The sequence below is a fragment of the Physeter macrocephalus genome, chromosome 14, assembly GCF_002837175.3.
Source record: "Physeter macrocephalus isolate SW-GA chromosome 14, ASM283717v5, whole genome shotgun sequence".
Lineage (NCBI taxonomy): Eukaryota > Metazoa > Chordata > Mammalia > Artiodactyla > Physeteridae > Physeter > Physeter macrocephalus.
In genome coordinates, this window is record NC_041227.1 from 82620471 (window position 1) to 82639495 (window position 19025).

General features: G+C 41.7%; 1 protein-coding gene across 6 annotated transcripts in view; it reads right to left on the reverse strand.

Moving 5' to 3' along the window:
* The window catches only part of AKAP10 (A-kinase anchoring protein 10), a 67047-nt gene that overhangs the window by 30662 nt on the left and 17360 nt on the right, over positions 1-19025 (reverse strand). For all 6 annotated transcript variants that reach the window (XM_055090504.1, XM_055090503.1, XM_055090502.1 and 3 more), the window contains 5 exons: positions 11634-11732; positions 6533-6617; positions 5602-5725; positions 4351-4487; positions 1958-2102 (listed from right to left, as the gene is read on the reverse strand). In XM_055090504.1, coding sequence (XP_054946479.1) covers positions 1958-2102; positions 4351-4487; positions 5602-5725; positions 6533-6617; positions 11634-11732 — 590 coding nt within the window. The remainder of the gene's footprint in view (positions 1-1957; positions 2103-4350; positions 4488-5601; positions 5726-6532; positions 6618-11633; positions 11733-19025) is intronic.

The window sequence follows — 19025 nt, forward strand, 5'->3', positions numbered from 1 at the left end:
TTTATTTTAAAGTTGAAATCGAATACACTAAACCTTTATTTTACAACAAAATTTTACCTTCAATGCTACCAGTTAGCACACATGATTTTACTCCTCCTCTTACACTTCAAGTATTATCCTTTTGTACACAGTTTACATTGTAACTAAAACTACAATGTATACAATTTATCGATTTTTTTCCCCCAGAAAACTTGCCATGAAACTACTGAATGGACTTGGTTATCTAGACTTCTTAGATACCAGGGAGGGATCTAATCTGAAACTAGGTTTTTCTTGTTTGTTATAAATATTGAAGTCTTTGTGTATACACTGATTTTCACTTTTGATCTGATTTCCTTAAGATAAATTACCAGGAGTGTGATTACTAAGTTAAACGATATGAACGTTTTAGCTCTGATAGATGTGGAGGACGCATCACTAGCATTATCAAGGCATCTGTTTTGACACGGGGTTCCCAACACTGGGTTCTGTCTGTTCAAATAGTTGTTAAATAAATGTCTAATGGTACACGGATGCTTTTATTTCCATTTAAAAATTATTAATGATGTTAAGTTCCCATCTTTATTACTGGCATTTCCTATGACCAACTTTTCCTTCACAGCATTTAGCACAACTGTAAATATTTACGTCCGTGTTTAATATGTGCTCTCCTTATAGACAGAGCTCCAGGGGGGCAGAAGCTATGTTTCTTTTTTTGTTTACCCCATAACAACAATACCTAGCAGAGAAATACTCAAAGTATTAGGGAACAAAGCATATGTATCTTTTTCCCATTTACCTATTTGATAGTACTCTTTAAAATTAAAATTAGTATAAGTTCCCTAGATACACAGTTAGTAAGAAATATTTTTACATTTTTTCTCTGTATTTTAACTTTATTACCCAGAAAGTTCACATTCCTTTTTTTTTTTTTTTTTTTTTCAGTACGCGGGCCTCTCACTGCTGCTGTGGCCTCTCCCGTTGCGGAGCACAGGCTCCGGACGCGCAGGCTCGGCGGCCACGGCTCACGGGCCCAGCCGCTCCGCGGCACGTGGGATCTTCCCGGACCGGGGCGCGAACCTGCGTCCCCAGCATCGGCAGGCGGACTCCAAACCACTGCGCCACCAGGGAAGCCCCAGTTTACATTCTTTATATGATACACATCTTGAATTTTTCCTTTAAGATCAGAAAATTTTAATTTTAATCATGAAAAAATGATCGACCCTGGACAACAGCCGATAGTCTATCCAGTTTACCACCAGCCTTTCAACGATTTGATTTTTCTATGTAACTCTTCCATATTCCTGAAATTCAGTTTTTATGTGTGGTATCATGTGGCAGTGCTTACTTAATCCCTTTCCACCTAGATGCACATGACATATATGAGCAAAATAACCTCATGCGCTTAACCTGGGCTCTTGCAATTCCTAGTAAAATCTGCTTTAGTTCATCAGAAGAACAACTGATTCACAAATTCCAACACTTTATTAAGCAGCTATTAGTGATACCCTGTAAGTGATCATGATACAGAAAACTAGTGCTCCAACCCTGCTGGAGAGTTTTGGTGAAATATCTGGATCATCCCTAAGCTAACTTTGCTCAATACTAATTATCTAAAAGATGTTATAATAACAGTAATAATAGCAGTTAACGTTTTTTAATGCTTACGTTACTAATAAGCACTCTCCACGTCGTACCTCATTTTTATCCTCAAAATAACTCTAAGTATCTGTATTAGCCCCATTACACAGAGGAGGAAAATGGCATTAAAGGACTTCAGTAGCTGCCTGAAGTCACTCAGCCTATGAAGGTTAAGATTAATACATACCAAGTCAGACTCAAAGCCCCCGCTCTCATCACTGCTGCACTGCTTCAATTTTCCACTGTTCTGTTCTGTTTGCTTTTTCCCATGTTCTATTTTCTGAGTTCCACCAGTTAAAAACTTCTTGTAGTTTAACGCTTTTCAAGTTTTGGTTACCTTCTCCATGGTTGTCCAGGCCTGACGTAACGGAGTGGTGAAACAGTTAGGGAGTGGCCCACCTTCCCTGCAGATGTTGGATTCAATTTCCAGTCGCACAACATCATCGAATCCAAGAGGATGAGTGGCCTGGAGGGAGAAGTACCTATGGTAGAAAGACAGCCAAAGTAAACCCCAACTTCACAGCAATCGTAAGCAATTTCTGGCACCTACACCAGAGAACCTTCTATGAGGCTCCTGCAGACCTAGGACTATAGAGCTGGGTTGATGACAGCCCTGCTGCAACCTGTATTCCCACTGCCGAAGAGATATCTGAGCCAACGTGCCCCTCCCTATCTGCCTGCCACCATCTTCGGTTCTTGTTTAAGATTTTCCAGGTCAGGTTACAACTGAGGCAAAGAAACCAATCGCACACATTTAATGGGCACCTAGTCTCTGTTCAGCGCTTGGGAGAAAGAAACAAATTTAAAACAGGGTAAGACATGGACATGTCCCCTGGAAAGAGAACAGAAAAGATCCCTGTACAGGGTACAAAGGAGAACATACCAGCGTAACTATCTGGCATACATAATATACATGTAGGAATTCAAAACAAAATAGCATTGAGGGTGAAGTGGATGAATTTGATGTATTTAGGTAGAATAACAGGATTTGCTAATGATTTGGTGTAGAAAGGAAAAGGAGTAATCAATGATAACTCGAAGATTTCTAACTTCATAGGATATAATGCAACTGGTGATTTGGTAAACTGGTTATAAACTGAATACAAAAAAAGCATTAAAAGCAGAAAAACATATATGTTGTCTTTTGAGCATTCTGTGGCTTCTAACTCCTGTGCATGATACAAATACAGACAGGCTGATGAGGCATGATATTAAAAAGTAAAGGTAGAAAAACAAATAAGCAGGAGCTGGTAAAATGACAGTGCCGGGAGGATGTCACACAGTAATCTTCATTTAAAACTGGCTCCCAATTTGAAAATGGGATCCAGTGGGAAGACAGGGTCTCTGCTCTGCATGGCACTGAGCTCCAGCCAGGACCTTACTACTGTCACTCTTCTATTCAGGCAGGAAAAAACTCTTTTTTTTTCTTGTTATCAGTATTTTCTTAACAAAAAGTGAGTCTCCCATCTTGCAACAACTAAGTTGGCAAATAAATATTCCTCCACGATTTGAATTTTGGGGCACCCCAGACCTTTTTTTTTGGGCTGTGTTGCACGGCTTGTGGGATCTTAGTTCCCCAACCACGGGTTGAACCCAGGCCCCGGCAGTGAAAGCGTGCAGTCCTAACCACTGGACCACCAGGGAATTCCCTCAAATTTCTAAATGTAAATGCTTACTACATTAACATCCATAGAACAATGTTTCTTATATAATATTTTCCCACAAATATAGTGCACAAAAATAAACACTGGACAAACATTAGAATTGCATCCAAGTTCTGCCACTAATTTGCCCTGTGACTTGGAGAAAGTCACTACCGCTGCGGGCCTTAGTTTTCTCATCTGCAAAATGGGAAAATCAAACCAGCTCCCTAATCTGGCTATTCATCAGAATCAGATTCCTGGGTCACACCTCAAACCTGCTGAATCAGAATCTCTTAGAGAAGAGGACTGGAAACCTAATTTTGACAAGCTCCCAGGTGACTCTCATGCCGACAGGAGCACGGACCTGCCCGGCGATGTTCGGGAACCACTGACCTAGATGCTCTCAGCTCTCTTCCAACCCTAATATCCCATGGATTTTTCTCTGCCTCTCAAGTTATCTTCTTAGCAAGTGCTCACAGATACAAATAACACATTACTTTTCTTTACAGAACGAGCAAAGTTAGATGAAAGGGGGGACACACACAGTTTTCAATGCTGTTCACTAAGATTGTGCTGCCCTCTCCTTTTCAGTGAAAACTAATGAGTAACTACTCTTCACCGAGTAGTTAATCTGGCAGAGCAGACTTGCACCAGAAAACATGGTATACCCCGCACAGACATTTAAGACCCTTTGCAATAGGTTCCAGCTAGCTTCATCTTCTCCTGTTCCCTTGACCAAGCGTCAATTACGCAACGTTTCTATGGCGCTGCTCGTACCGATGACTCTGCCAAGAGTGTCCTTCCCCGCTAGCAGAACTCAATCCATTCTTCAGGCACCAGTCAAATCTCCCTTCTGTGAAGCCCTCAGTGACCTCCGCCAACAGCGTCCTGCTTGCCACACACAAGCCTCCCCTGCCCCGCTGGCAACTTATTCTAAGAACCCCCTGCTCTGAACACACCAACGAAAAGCAGCTCTTACGCGGCTCCGTGTGAGCTCCCTGGCGGCAGAGACCAAGGTGGCTTCTCAAATACGCATCAAGTACTCAATATTCGCGGAAAGCTGGATGCGTCTATCACTAAGACTCACTTGTCATATAAAATCATGGCGTCGTTCTGTGCCTCCTGTCCGTCATACTGGCCCTTTTTGGCGGCAAGCTGAGACTGGAAGTTGTCTGCTGCCAACCAGAACTGTAGGATATTCACTGCGTCCTCTTTCTCCATGTACTGGGAAGGAAAAACACAAAAGAGGACAATCAGGCTGTATCCAGGTTTCTCTCACTATCTCTCATCTGTATCTAAGCCCCAACTATTAAAATACAGGACATAAAGAAAAAAAAAACCCACAAAAGGAACCCCCCACCCCAAACAGATCCGCTTGTTCAGTTAATGCCAGTCTGCAACTTACAGTCATTTCAGATTGAATAATTTTAAAATATTCTTTTAGCGGGAGAAAAGCAAAAAAAACTAACAACAACAAAAAGCAACCACTACACAGCTGAATGCAAACCTTAGTGAACTGGAGTAAAAATTAAAAGATGGATTAGTGGTTCCTCGCTGGCAAACATACAAAAGGTAAACCAACCAGACCAAATCTTGTATACCTGATCATTTCCACCACTCCACACGGCCATACTAACCTGAACAAATGCTAACTTAAACTTAAGGCAAAGAGAGGGAGTGAAAACACAAATCAGCTGAATAACTGTATCCTCGTCAAGAGGCAGGATGCAGGTGTGGGTCTAAGTTACTGCTTCGTGAGACCGGGGATCCTCTTATCTCAACTTAACAGTCATTTGCTTTGCAACAAAAGAATTTCATTTGCTGAAGCCCAACAAATCCCATCACTCTACACTGTATGCCTCAAAGAGATGAATATACTCATTGCTTGTTGCAAATGCTTCAGTCTGATCAAGGGCAATCCTATCAAGTGGCTAAAGTAAAACGAAGACAGTAGGAAAAAATTTACTACTTTTCCTTCTCTCTTCTGAAGTCTGCTCTGCAAACACTTATGCACCGGAATCAAGTATCAAATTTCGTGATTTTAAAACAGCTCTAAATAACTAAAAATCTGCATTCTCTTATACGCAGTTTAATTAGGTTTTTCAAAATGAGAGTTACTTCACTTTGAATTTTCATGTTCTCCTTAATCTGACTAATGCCATTCAAGTACTCTTGCCATTAGATACAACTTAAAACAGTAATCACAGTACTTAAATCCACCTGATCAGTTTGGAAATGATTTGTCTCTTCTATGTTATTTTCTACAGACAGGGCCCAGCATGTTCAGCTTAGAGGCTGGAATGCTCTACCGGAGTGTGAAAGGAAATGCAGACTTTACCTCAGAGAAATAAAAGAGGGCTGACTCACAGAAGAGGATGTCAGCCAGGTAAACAGTTCCACTGGTCAGCACTTCAATCTGGTATTTACAGAAATGGTGACTCCGCAGAAACTCACTAAAGTGCCTGCACGTGGACAAAAAGGTAAAGTTTGAGGGACCGAGCAAGGAAAGAGCTCGGCTGGGAAGAACACACTCTTTCTCCACTGTGCCGACTGCCTCTTGACGGCCTAGGTCAATGTGACCTCCCTTCCCACGGCGCCCTCCTGCTTCCTCTCCCTGTAAGTAATCTCTCCCACCTCTTAGTGACGTGCAGCTCTCCTCTGATAGCTAACTCACGCTACCTCCTATTCCAGTAAGCAAAGAACATGCCCTATTTCTCTTATTAGGCTGTAATTTCCCTCAAAGCAGGCAATAATTCCAAACTGGGCATAGCACCCTTTTCATAAATGTTAAATGAAAGAATGAATATGGAGATTTTTTTTGAGGGCATGCAGCAATAATTAATCTAAGAAAACTCTGGAGGCAGTTCCAACAAATTTATGTGGATTTAGTAATACGGCATCCATTAAGCTTAAAGCATGCACTAACAAATCAGGATATCCACCTGAAGACACACATTGTTTACATAGATAAACCAATTACTACATCACACTACGGTCACAATCACCCCTAACGACTTTGGAATTAAAAATAAATTCTTTTAACTTAGGAAATACTAACATTAAAAATAAAAATCTGTTTTATTTTTAATAGAACTTACATAATTTATATTTAAAAGAAACCATTACCCAAGATAGTCTTAGGAAATGTCTGTAAGAGCCTGTAAACACTCAAAGTATTTAAATCCTCACAGACAGCTTGGTTTTAGTTACTCCTGAGGGTGAACCCGAAGCCCCAAGAACGCACGGCACGGAGACACGGAATGACGTACTCATGCTCCATCGCGCTGAAGACCATGGACTGCGCTGAGACAAAGCAGCTGGGATCCACCTGCCCATCTTCTCCACAGATCTTTGCTGTAAAACAAATGGTAAATAATTTTTCTCTAAATCCAAACTATACACATTTGTAAATCAAAGTAGGAAGTACCTGTAAAGGCATAAAGATTAGCAGGTTTTAAATGGAATTAAGAGAAAATACAGGTGAACAGCTGATTTTGAGGTAGGGAAGGTCTTTCTAAGCATAAATGCAAAAGCAGAAATCAAGAGTCAACAATATAAAATTAATTTCTATACCTTAAAACACCCCCAAAACAAAATAAAAGGGTAAACTGGGGGAAAAAATTTGCAGCATATATGACAGTTTATGAATGACAGATTATTTTCATTCATGTATCAAGAGCTCTTACAAACTAACAAGAAAGTCTTGAAAGAAAAATGAACGATGGGCATGAAAAAAAGTTCACTAGAGAACAAACATAAAATGGCCAATATAAAAGGATACGCGTGCTCACTAGTCACCACGTAAATATAATTACAGATTAGAAGGAGGAGGCACACCACCTTTGTCTAGTAGCTTGGCACAAAACTGTTTCAACAATCCGTAAGCTTAATTGTTCAAGGATACATACGCTTGGGCAAGGGTGCGGGAAAACTGACACGTGTGTTAGTGGCCATTTCAGTGGGTATATCTTTGTATGGAGGGCAATCTGGCGGTTTCTAGCGTAAGCTTTAGAAATGAACATACCCTTGCAATCAGCAATGCTATCTCTAGGGTTGTAACCTAAGGAACTACAGATTTGTGAAAGAATTATCTGTTTATCAAAATGTTATTTGAGGGGGCTTCCCTGGTGGCGCAGTGGTTGAGAGTCCGCCTGCCGATGCAGGGAACACGGGTTCGTGCCCCGGTCCGCGAAGATCCCACGTGCCGCGGAGCGGCTGGGCCCGTGAGCCATGGCCGATGAGCCTGCGCGTCCGGAGCCTGTGCTCCGCAGCGGGAGAGGCCACAACAGTGAGAGGCCCGCGTACCACAAAAAAAAAAAAAAAAAAAAAAAAAAGTTATTTGGTAGAAATTTTAAAACATAAAATGGGCTAAAATTAGGAACTACCTAAATAAACTGCAACAAATCAATAAGCTGTTTACTAGCTAGCTCTTAAACATGGCTGGAAAAACCCCACCATGATGGCTGGTTTCACTTCAAGTTCAGGACCTCAGTGGGACCTTCATGAAACCCACGGATCGTACTACAGTTACCTGGTCCATTACAGCACACCTCCTGTCTCTGCAGACATCTTAGTGCCTCTTGCTCTACCCTCTCTGCTGATGACTTGGAAAACAAGCAATCAGAAAACGAATTCCATCCACTCCCACCACCTCTACCAACTTGCCCGCATCACTGCCTCTGCAATCTCTCCTGCTACTACAGATGAACTGTCCTCGCTCCTATCTGGAAAACTCTAGGAGCACCGGGTCCCATCCTCTCTTACCTCCTTAAGGCACCTCTTCTACAGCAACTGCCGCCTCTCCCTACTGTATCAACTTCCTCCTACTGCCTCATTCTCACCAGCTATGAACTGTTTGTATGTTATACATATATATGTGTTTGTATGCTGTCACACACCTTACATGCTGTGACACGTCACCTTAAAAACAAAACCCCAAAACACTGTCCCTTGACTAACACCCCCTGCCAGCTCACCTTTGAGTAAAATGCCTCTAACAGTTGCCATACTTGCTGTCTCCACTCCTCCTATTTGCTTTTAAGACGCCTCCAGGGGCTTCCCTGGTGGCACAGTAGTTGAGAATCTGCCTGCCAATACAGGGGACATGGGTTCGAGCCCTGATCTGGGAAGATCCCACATGCCGCGGAGCAACTAAGCCCGTGAGCCACAACTACTGAGCCTGCGCGTCTGGAGCCTGTGCTCCGCAACAAGAGAGGCCTCGATAGTGAGAGGCCCGCGCACCGTGATGAAGAAGTGGCCCCCACTTGCCGCAACTAGAGAAAGCCCTCGCACAGAAACGAAGACCCAACGCAGCCAAAAATAATAAATATAAAAATAAATAAATTAAAAAAAAAAAAGACGCCTCCAGTTAAGCTTTGTCCCTAATGGTCCACTGTAATTAACACGTCCACCACTGCCAAGTCCATCCCACTCCTGGTATTCACCTTACTTAACCTCTCAGCACGACTTGCCATCTTTGATCTCTCCCTTCCTCCCAGAAAGAGTTTTTCACTTGGCTTCCAGAAAAAACTGCTCTCTTGATACACAGCTGATGCAGGAAGGCCTCCACTACTGGCTGTTTCTTCCAGATGTTAGACCTGCCACCACAGCATCCAGTCCTCAGACCTCGCGTCCTCACTCACCACACTCCTCCCAGGGATGTTACTCAGTTTCATGGCTCTAAACCCAACCACAGGGTGATCACTTCCAAACCTACATCTCCAACCTGGACCTCTCTCACAAGCCCCTACCGTTAACATCCAACTGCCTACTTGGTGCTCAGCATTTGGACGTCTGACACCCAAACTCCTGATGTTCCCCATCAGCCGTTACGCCCGCATCTTCTTCACCTTACAAATACTCCCCTAGGTATGCAGGGTTTTAAAAAATGAAGTCGGGGCTTCCCTGGTGGCGCAGTGGTTGAGAACATGCCTGCCAACGCAGGGGACACGGGTTCGAGCCCTGGTCTGGGAAGATCCCAAATGCCACGGAGCAACTAAGTCCGTGTGCCACAACTACTGAGCCTGCGCTCTAGAGCCCGCGAGCCACAACTACTGAGCCTGCGTGCCACAACTACTGAAGTCTGCACGCCTAGAGCCCATGCTCTGCAACGAGAAGCCACCACAATGAGAAGCCCACGCACCACAACCAAGAGTAGCCCGTTAGATGCAACCAGAGAGCTGGCGCGCAGCAACGAAGACCCAACGCAGCAATCAACTAATCAATCAATAAAAATAAAACTATAAAACTTCTAAAAAATATATTGTTAAAAAAAAATGAAGTCATGCTTGATTCCTTTTTTCCTCTCACACCACTCACTTCCAAACCATCAGCACATTCTGTCAACTGTACCTCCAAAATATTTTTAAAATTCCACCACTTCAAGGATTTGTGGAAGATGGAACAGACAGTGGAAGCACAGTTTTGAGGTCAATCTAATTCCCCACATAAAAACAAAGAAATTAAATAGCAACACCAAAAACCCAGAGATAACGTCTACAACAAAACCAGGCAGGTGGGATACACAATAAAAGCTTAAGTGGAGGCTTCTTCAAACTATAACTTACTGGAAGTACAGCTATATTAAAATATTCCAGCTTGAAGAGGAGACAAATAATTAGGGCAGGATTCAAAAGAATGAGGCCCAAAGAGGAAAAGTGAGTGGTCTAAAGACATAGAGGTAATTAACATTTTAAAACGCATAGTAATACACACTGGAATGGAAACATTTTTTTTTTTTTTTTTTTTGCGGTACGCGGGCCTCTCACTGTTGTGGCCTCTCCCGTTGCGGAGCACAGGCTCCGGACGCGCAGGCTCAGCGGCCACGGCTCACGGGCCCAGCCGCTCCGCGGCATGTGGGATCCTCCCGGACCGGGGCACGAACTCGTGTCCCCTGCATCGGCAGGCAGACTCTCAACCACTGCGCCACCAGGGAAGCCCAGGAAACTTCTTGATCACTAAATATTATCAACTTGATCCTTCAGATTTTTCCCCTCATGGGATTACATCGTTAATTTGATAAAGTTTATGGAAAGGAAAATTAGAACTGCATGTTTGAGTCAAAAATGTTTGACTCAAAACCCTCTCCTTTTCTCACCTACCCCAGACAGTTTAGTTATCAATTGGTACAAACAGCCGGTGGAATTACTAGCCAACCAATTCCTCAAACAGCCAAATTCTAATCTGTTCGGACACCTAACAGTTATTATTAGGCACAGTTGGTCTGGGAAAGTCTAAAAGATGGTAGCAACAAATTCTCAGATAGAAATAGAGGAACTACGTAGAAAAACCAAAATCCCATGACAACATCTGCAACAAAACTGGGTGAAAACTCCAAAATACAAGCAGACGGGGACAGCCACAAGACCCGTGTGTCACAGGAGTCTGCAAGGGAGAAGAAAAGGGAAACAATGGGGGCAGCACTCGGCAGCCTGCCCTGGAAGTATGCGGCCAGTTCAAGAGGCTCAGCTGAGACCGGGAGGGGCTCTGCTGTCCCCAATGACGAGGAAGACGGAACGAGCCCCACACTGGGACGACTCTGCTAGGAGCAGAATAATCGGCTTTCGTTCAGAAATCAAAAACACTGAATTTTTGTATTAAAAACTCAAAACTTAGTGCTAGGACTTGATGGGAGTATAATAAATATCTGTTCGATGAATAAATCAACCATTTGTATCTGTGATTACAGGTGTACCTGAAGTCTTTCTGATACAACATAGTCAAAGCTTTCAAACATTTTTATTATGACCTACAGAACAACATATTCATGTGACTCGGTATATATACGTACATATGATGGAAACAATTTTCTGAAGTGGTGTGTATGTGCCCTTACAACTGAGAAGCACCTCGATTTTTCTAGTCTAGTCTATTTTGGCAGGGGGTGAGGACCTATGAGGAGACTGGTCCCATCCAGGGTCTGAAAAACACTGCCGAAGAGCATACTAGTTACCACGTAGGGGTCTGGTTTCAAGTCCTGACTGCCGAGTCTGAGCTGTCACCTTGGGCAAATTACTTATCTTCTCTGCGCTTCCTCACTTATAAAATAATAACTGTATTTATGCTGCAAAGTTCTTTACAAGATTGAATGAGTTTGTCAATGGGCAATGCTTAGAATATTGTCTGGGACGCAGTAAGTACTCAGTAAACATGTGCTACTATTATTCAAGTCAAAAATCTCATAATTTGGGTCCAACAAGTAAGAGGGAAACTTCTGAAGTGAGCTACAAACAGATATAATAAAGTACCCTGAAAACAGACAAGGAAGGTATATGTTGAATTACATGTTCATGAAAAATTCACTTAATAATAACCAAAAATAGGCTTTTTTTTTTTTTTTTTCCGGGTGTCATAGCTTCAAGCACTGCTTACCTACGATGTCATTTCTCATTGCTTCTGTAATTGGTATTGGTTTAGCAGCATCTGGAGATATATATTTGGTAAAAGTATTTACTGCATCTTGTTCTATACCTGCAAGGGAAGAAGGGGACAACTTCAAAGATCAAAAAGCAACTTGGACCAGTAACGGACCATATTCATGAATAGCAGGGTTTGTCTGCTGTGCGTCCAGGCACACACACACAAACATATCTTTTATTACAAATAAATATCTTTGTAAATATACTTAGGACAAAACAGCTTCCATGGTAACGTTGCTTCTGCACTGCTTGGCTCCTGGAGCAGAGGAGTTACATGTGCCCCCATGGCCCCCCTCCCCTCAGCTGACAAGCTGATGAGTAACAGCAATTGCGGTACACATCCTCTTTCCATCTCTCCTCTCCAAAGTCCTAACCTGAAGGACTTACATAGCGGGAGCTCAAAAATCGTTTTAAAATCTACATTTTACATATTCTACCAAATTTCATATTCATGAATACATTCATTTGACCTTCAACAACCCTGGAACGTTAAAACAGTGAATCTCAAACTTCCTAGTCTTGGGACTTTGAAATCTTAAAAATTACCGAGGACCCTAAAGAGCTTTGTTTATGTGACTTTTATCTATAGATAGAAAGGTATTAAAAATTAAAATGAGAAAAAATTATTCAGTTTAAATTAACAATATTAAATCTGTTAAAAGTTAACATAAATACCATTTTTTACAGAAAATAACTGTTTCCCAAACTGAAAAAAATTAATGAGAAGAGGGCATCATTTTACATTTTTGCACCTCTATTCGTCTTGATAACAAACTGTTAGATTCTCAAATCTGCTTTGGCATTTAATCTGTTGTGCTTTTTTGTTTTGGTTGAAATATATTGTGCTCTCATGATATGAGAAGAAATGTGTGCGTGTGTGTGTGTGTGTGTGTGTGTGTGTGTGTATGTGTGTATATGTATGTATACTCTTTGTCCTGATTCCTGGCACAGAGCTCCTAAAACCCTTGCAATTTCCTGAGTGGTAGGGGCCAGAGGAGCATCTTTTGTTATTTATGATGAGCCTCTGATTTCAACCAGGGGAAACGTTTACGGTAACGAGGTGACTCTTGCAGAGTGGGGGCTGGCTGCCAAAGAAGCAACCACGGAACTTCAGCCCCACTCCCCATCCTCTGGGGAGGGTGGAGGGGTTGGGGACCAGCAAACTAATCACCAGTGGCCTATGATTTACTCAACTGGGCCCACGTGACAGAACCATAAAACCCCTAAATGAAGTGGCTGAGAGAGCTTCTGGGTTGGTGAATGTATCCATGTCCCAGAAGGGTGATGCACCCCAACCCCACAGAGACAGAGGCTCCTGCACTTGGGACCCTTCTGGACCTTGCCTTATGTACCCCTTCATGTGGCGGTTCATTTCTGTCCTTTACAATATCCTTTATAATAGACTAATAAACATAAATAAAGTGTTTCCCTGAGTTCTTTGACTGTTGTAGCAAATTATTGAAAGAGGAAGGGGTAGTGGGAACCCCTGATTTATAGCTGGTTGGCCAGAAGTACAGGTGACAACTTGGGACCTGTGACTGGCATCTGAAGTGGGGGGACAGTCTTCTGGACTGAGCCCTTAACCTGGGGGTGTCTGCAGTAACTCCGGGCAGTGTCAGAAACTATAGGGTACCCAGTTACTGTCCACAGAGAATTAGAGAATTGCTTAGTGTGGGAAACCCAGATATTTGGTGTCAGAAGTGTTACGAATAGAGAAATGGTTTTCTTTTATTTACATCAAGAATAGCTGGCCTCAGAGATGTGTAATTGGGAAAAGGAGTATTTTAATAGCTTTCTGAGATAACTGTGGATATATTCTTCTTTGATACTATACCAAAACTTGAAAAGTGGTAGTTTCTTAAAGGTTAATTAGAATGTAGAATCTGAAACCATATAATGAACTTGTATTCTGTTACATTAATATCTATTGGTCTATCTCCCATGTTTAAAGAGTCTTTGACTCATGACTGATTTTATAACATCATATATTTTCAAATATTGTAGAAAATATTGGTTTGCTGACTTATGAAGACCTTACAAATGTTGATGCATCATATGGTATAAAAAAAGAAATCACATCATTGATATCACAATGATCTTATCAGAACACTCTGTAAAGCTGTTAGAGCACACGGTGGTGAATAGAGGTTTTCCAAATTCTAAGTTTCACTTGAAAACTTAAATTTTACCACTGGGCAACAAATACTGTCAGCTGTTTTCCACGAAATGGCACCGCATTTTATGGGGCCAGAATTACACTGATGCCAAAACAAGACAAAAGCAGTGTAAGAAGACTACAGACCAATATCCATCTAAACAGATGCAAAAATGCTCAACAAAAGATTAGAAAATCAAGTCCAGCAACATATAAAAAGCCTAATACACCACAACCAAATGAGGCTTACCCTGGGAATGCAAGCTTATTCAATATTAAAAAAAAAAAAAATCAATGTAATCCATCATATTAACAGACCAAAGAAGGAAAACCACATGGTCATATCAAATGATGCAGAAAAAACATCTGACAAAATTCAACACCATTCATGATTCAAACAGCAACAACTCTCAGGAAACTATTAAGAGAAGGGAACTTCATCAACCTGATAAAGGGTATTTACAAAAACCCACAGCTAACCTCACACTTTATGGTGAAAGACTGAGTACTTTCTAAGATCAGGAACAAGACAAGAAACTCAAGCAATCTACACAAAAGCTCCTAGAAATAACAAGTGAGTAATAAGGCCACAGAATAGAAGGTCAACATAGAAAAGTCAATCATATTGATATTTCTATGTACTAGCAATGAAAAAAACTAGGAACAAAAAATTTTTAAACATATTATTCACAATAGCACCAAATAACAAAACACATTAAGGATCTGTATGCTGAAAACTATACAATGTGGAGGAAAGAAATCAAAGACCCAAGTAAATGAAGACACACATCATACCTGTGGATTTTAAGGCTCAATACAGTTAAGACGTAAATTCTCCCCAAACTGACCTATGGGCTGAACGCAATTCCAATAAAAATCCCAGCACAGTTTCTTGTAGATATTGACAAGATTATTCTAAAATTTATATCGGGGGCGGGGGGGGGGGACCTAGAATAGAAAAAACAATTTTGGAAAAGAACAAACTTGGAGGACTCAAACTATCCAATCTTAAGACTCACTACAAAGCTATAGTAATCAAGACAGTGTGGTACAGGTAAAGGAACAGACATATACACCAATGGAACAGAACAGAGAGTCCAGAAATAGACCTACACAAATATGGCCACGGTACAAAGGCAATTCAATGGCATAAGAGTAGTCTTTAACTAATAATGTATGGAAAGATCCATATGTGAAAAGAAAAGAAAACAAAACAAAAAAACTTGACCTAACCACCACAGCTTATATAATATTAACTGAAAATAGATCATATATCTAAACGTTAAGTAAAAAATCATATTACTTTTAGAAGAAAACACAGGAGAAAATCTTCATGACCTTTGATTAGGCAAAGAGCTCTTATGCATGACTACAAAAGCACAATCCATAAAGGAAAAAAGGTGATAAACTGGACTTAATCAAAAAAGTCCTGGGCTTCCCTGGTGGCGCAGTGGTTGAGAGTCCGCCTGCCGACGCAGGGGACACGGGTTTGAGCCCTGGTCTGGGAGGATCCCGCATGCCGTGGAGCAGCTGGGCCCGTGAGCCACAACTACTGAGCCTGCGCGTCTGGAGCCTGTGCTCCGCAACAAGAGAGGCCACGATAGTGAGAGGCCCGCGCACCGCGATGAAGAGTGGCCCCCGCTCCCCACAACTAGAGAAAGCCCTCGCCCAGAAACGAAGACCCAACACAGCAAACATAAATTAATTAATTAATAAACTCCTACCCCCAACATCTTCTTTAAAACAACAACAACAAAAAGTCCTTTTGGTCTCTGAAAGATACTGTTAAGAGGATGAAAAGTCAAGCTATAAACTGGGAGAAAACATTTGCAAGTCACATAGCCAATAAAGGTCTTATATCCAGAACATATAAAGAACCTCAAAATTCAACAATAAAATATTGTGAAAGACTGGAACAATTTACTGAAGATACAGATGGCAAACATGCACATGAAAAAACATTCAACATCCTCAGACATTAGGGAAATGCAAAGTAAAACCACAATGAGATACCACCACACATCTATTAGAATGGCTAAAAAACCCCACAAATAAACAAAAAGCTGATCGCCCAGAAACGAAGACCCAACACAGCAAACATAAATTAATTAATTAATAAACTCCTACCCCCAACATCTTCTTTAAAACAACAACAACAAAAAGTCCTTTTGGTCTCTGAAAGATACTGTTAAGAGGATGAAAAGTCAAGCTATAAACTGGGAGAAAACATTTGCAAGTCACATAGCCAATAAAGGTCTTATATCCAGAACATATAAAGAACCTCAAAATTCAACAATAAAATATTGTGAAAGACTGGAACAATTTACTGAAGATACAGATGGCAAACATGCACATGAAAAAACATTCAACATCCTCAGACATTAGGGAAATGCAAAGTAAAACCACAATGAGATACCACCACACATCTATTAGAATGGCTAAAAAACCCCACAAATAAACAAAAAGCTGATTACACCAAGTGCTGGGAAGGAAATAAAGCAACTAGAACTCTCATATATTGCTGCTGGGAATGCAAAATGGTGCAGCCACTCTACAAAACAGTCTGGCAGTTTCTTATATAATTAGACACACATTTAACACATAAATCCACTACTAGGTATTTGTCCAGAGAAATAAAAACTTTTGTCCACACAAAAACCTCTACACAAATGTTTATAGCAGCTTTATTCATAATCAAAAGCTGGAAACAATCCAAACATGGTTCAACAGGTGGACGGATGGAACATCCATACAGTGGAAGTTAGCTATAGAAAGCAACGACAGAAACAACATGGGTAAACTTCAAAGCCATTATGCTAAGTGAAAGGCTACATACTATATAAATTCACTTATATGGCACTCCAGAAAAGGTTAAAAAAAAGAGACAAATAGATCAGTGGTTGTCAAGTGCTGGGATAGAGGGTTCAACCACAAAGGTGACAGAACTCTTCTTCATCCTGATTGTGATGTGTGGAATTAAAGAAACCTCAGCTAAAGTTGGAGTGGGGACAGGCCTATAGGGTGAGCTCTCACGCCCCTCAAGGCAGACTCATTACCCCAAACAGGAAGAGACCAGCACCTACGTCTCAACGGGAAGGTGTTGCCTATTCTATCATCCAGCAGGAAGAAGAAAACTTTTCTCTGCCCCAGGGCAGCCTAGCCAGTCAGACACTGTAGCAGCCCAACCAATGAGAAGTCTCCACACTTTGGACCCCCCCAGCTTCCTCTGATGGTTTCCGGTTACTACCGGCGCCCCCGCTTTTCCATATAAAAAAAGCAAGCTCCCCTTCTCTGGATTTGCCTATGGTCCACCACAATTCGCATATCTCAAACTGCAATTCTTCTGGCTATTTCCAAGTAAACTTGCTTCTGCTGGTAAAATGACTGGCTATTATATTATTAAAGTTAACAGATGACAGTTACAGGAATCTATGCATGCGTCATGCGTCAAAACTCAAGTACACATCAAAAGGTGTCAAACTCACTGCATGCAAAATTTTTAAATAACAAAAAATGAAAAACTAGTACTCTTTTAATGACTCCACTGCTATTGAAATAAATTAACACCAAAACAAAGACAGTTTCCAAAAACAATAAAGTGTATTACAGTCAAAGAAACAGACTTTCGACTTTCATTTCCAGAAACAGGCCTCACTAGATGTTCAAAGAAACACTTCCTAATACTGAATTCTCCCAAAATGCTTTTGAAAACTACATCAGAGATTGTGGGAAATAGTGAGCAACAGAAACAAGTACAAGCAGTCTCCTTATCTGAAAGCTTTGGGACGACCAATATTTTAGAATTCGGAATTTGAGGTTTTTACAGAGGTAACGCACTGTGTTTATATATACCATATTTAAAAAACTGTAACTTCTTTATTGAATTTGTTACAATACTGCTTCCGAAGTTGTAACCACTGGACTCCCAGGGAAGTCCCTATATGTACCATTTTAATACCCCAGCAGCATGTGAGATGATCACATTCATGACTCTGCAATAAGCTCACATCCCTTCAGGTCAAGTTTTGTTCATTTAAAAAATAACTTGTGATAGAATTTCTGGATTTCTGGACTGCAGACAAGGAATTGTAGACCTGTAGGAGTCAGTACAAATCAAGACGGGCAAAAGTATAAGAGAGAGGGCATTCACCTGAGAAAAACCACCAACTCCAAGAGACTTGAGGCTTGCACTTTCAAGGGCAACTGCCCAGGGCCCAAACAGGGTAGATTAGACCAAAATCAGGCAGAAGGCCTTAACAGTTTAGGGCCTGAAAAACCCAAGACAAAAATTCAGTTTTAAGTGATAATGGAATAGTAATGAAGCTGGCCCCAGAAGCATGGCAAAAGCAAATGCAGGGGCTTCCCTGGTGGCGCAGTGGTTAAGAATCCACCTGCCAGTGCAGGGACACCGGGTTCGAGCCCTGGTCCAGGAAAATCTCACATGCCGCGGAGCAACTAAGACTGCATGCCACAACTACTGAGCCTGTGCTCTAGAGCCTGCGAGCCACAACTACTGAACCCACGTGCCACAACTACTGACGTCCGCGCGCCTAGAGCCCGTGCTCTGCAACAAGAGAAGCCACTGCAAATGAGAAGCCCGTGCACCTCAACGAAGAGTAGCCCCCGTTCGCCACAGCTAGAGAAAGCCCACGCACAGCAACGAAGAACCAATGCAGCCAAAAATAAATAAATTTTTAAAAAAAAAGCAAATGTAAATACACTCTGCAATAACGCAATTTAATCAGAGTCTTCAAAGAATTACCAAAGATAAAAATCCAAAGACATATATTCACAGCCAAAACCCGTTAAAATCACAGGCTACCAAGAGGGTGAATCTGAAGAAACAAATAAATGCTGATTCAAATACACAAAAACTGGGATATTGGGCTTCTCAGATAATGAATATATGTTTAATAAATTTAAATAAATAAAAAATAGGCTCAAAAGTGGGATGGAGCGCTAAAGGACTAAGAAACTAAAAAATGACCAGGCAGGGCTTCCCTGGTGGCGCAGTGGTTGCGCGTCCGCCTGCCGATGCAGGGGAACCGGGTTCGCGCCCCGGTCTGGGAGTATCCCACATGCCGCGGAGCGGCTGGGCCCGTGGGCCATGGCCGCTGAGCCTGCGCGTCCGGAGCCTGTGCTCCGCAACGGGAGAGGTCACAGCAGAGGGAGGCCCGCATACCACCAAAA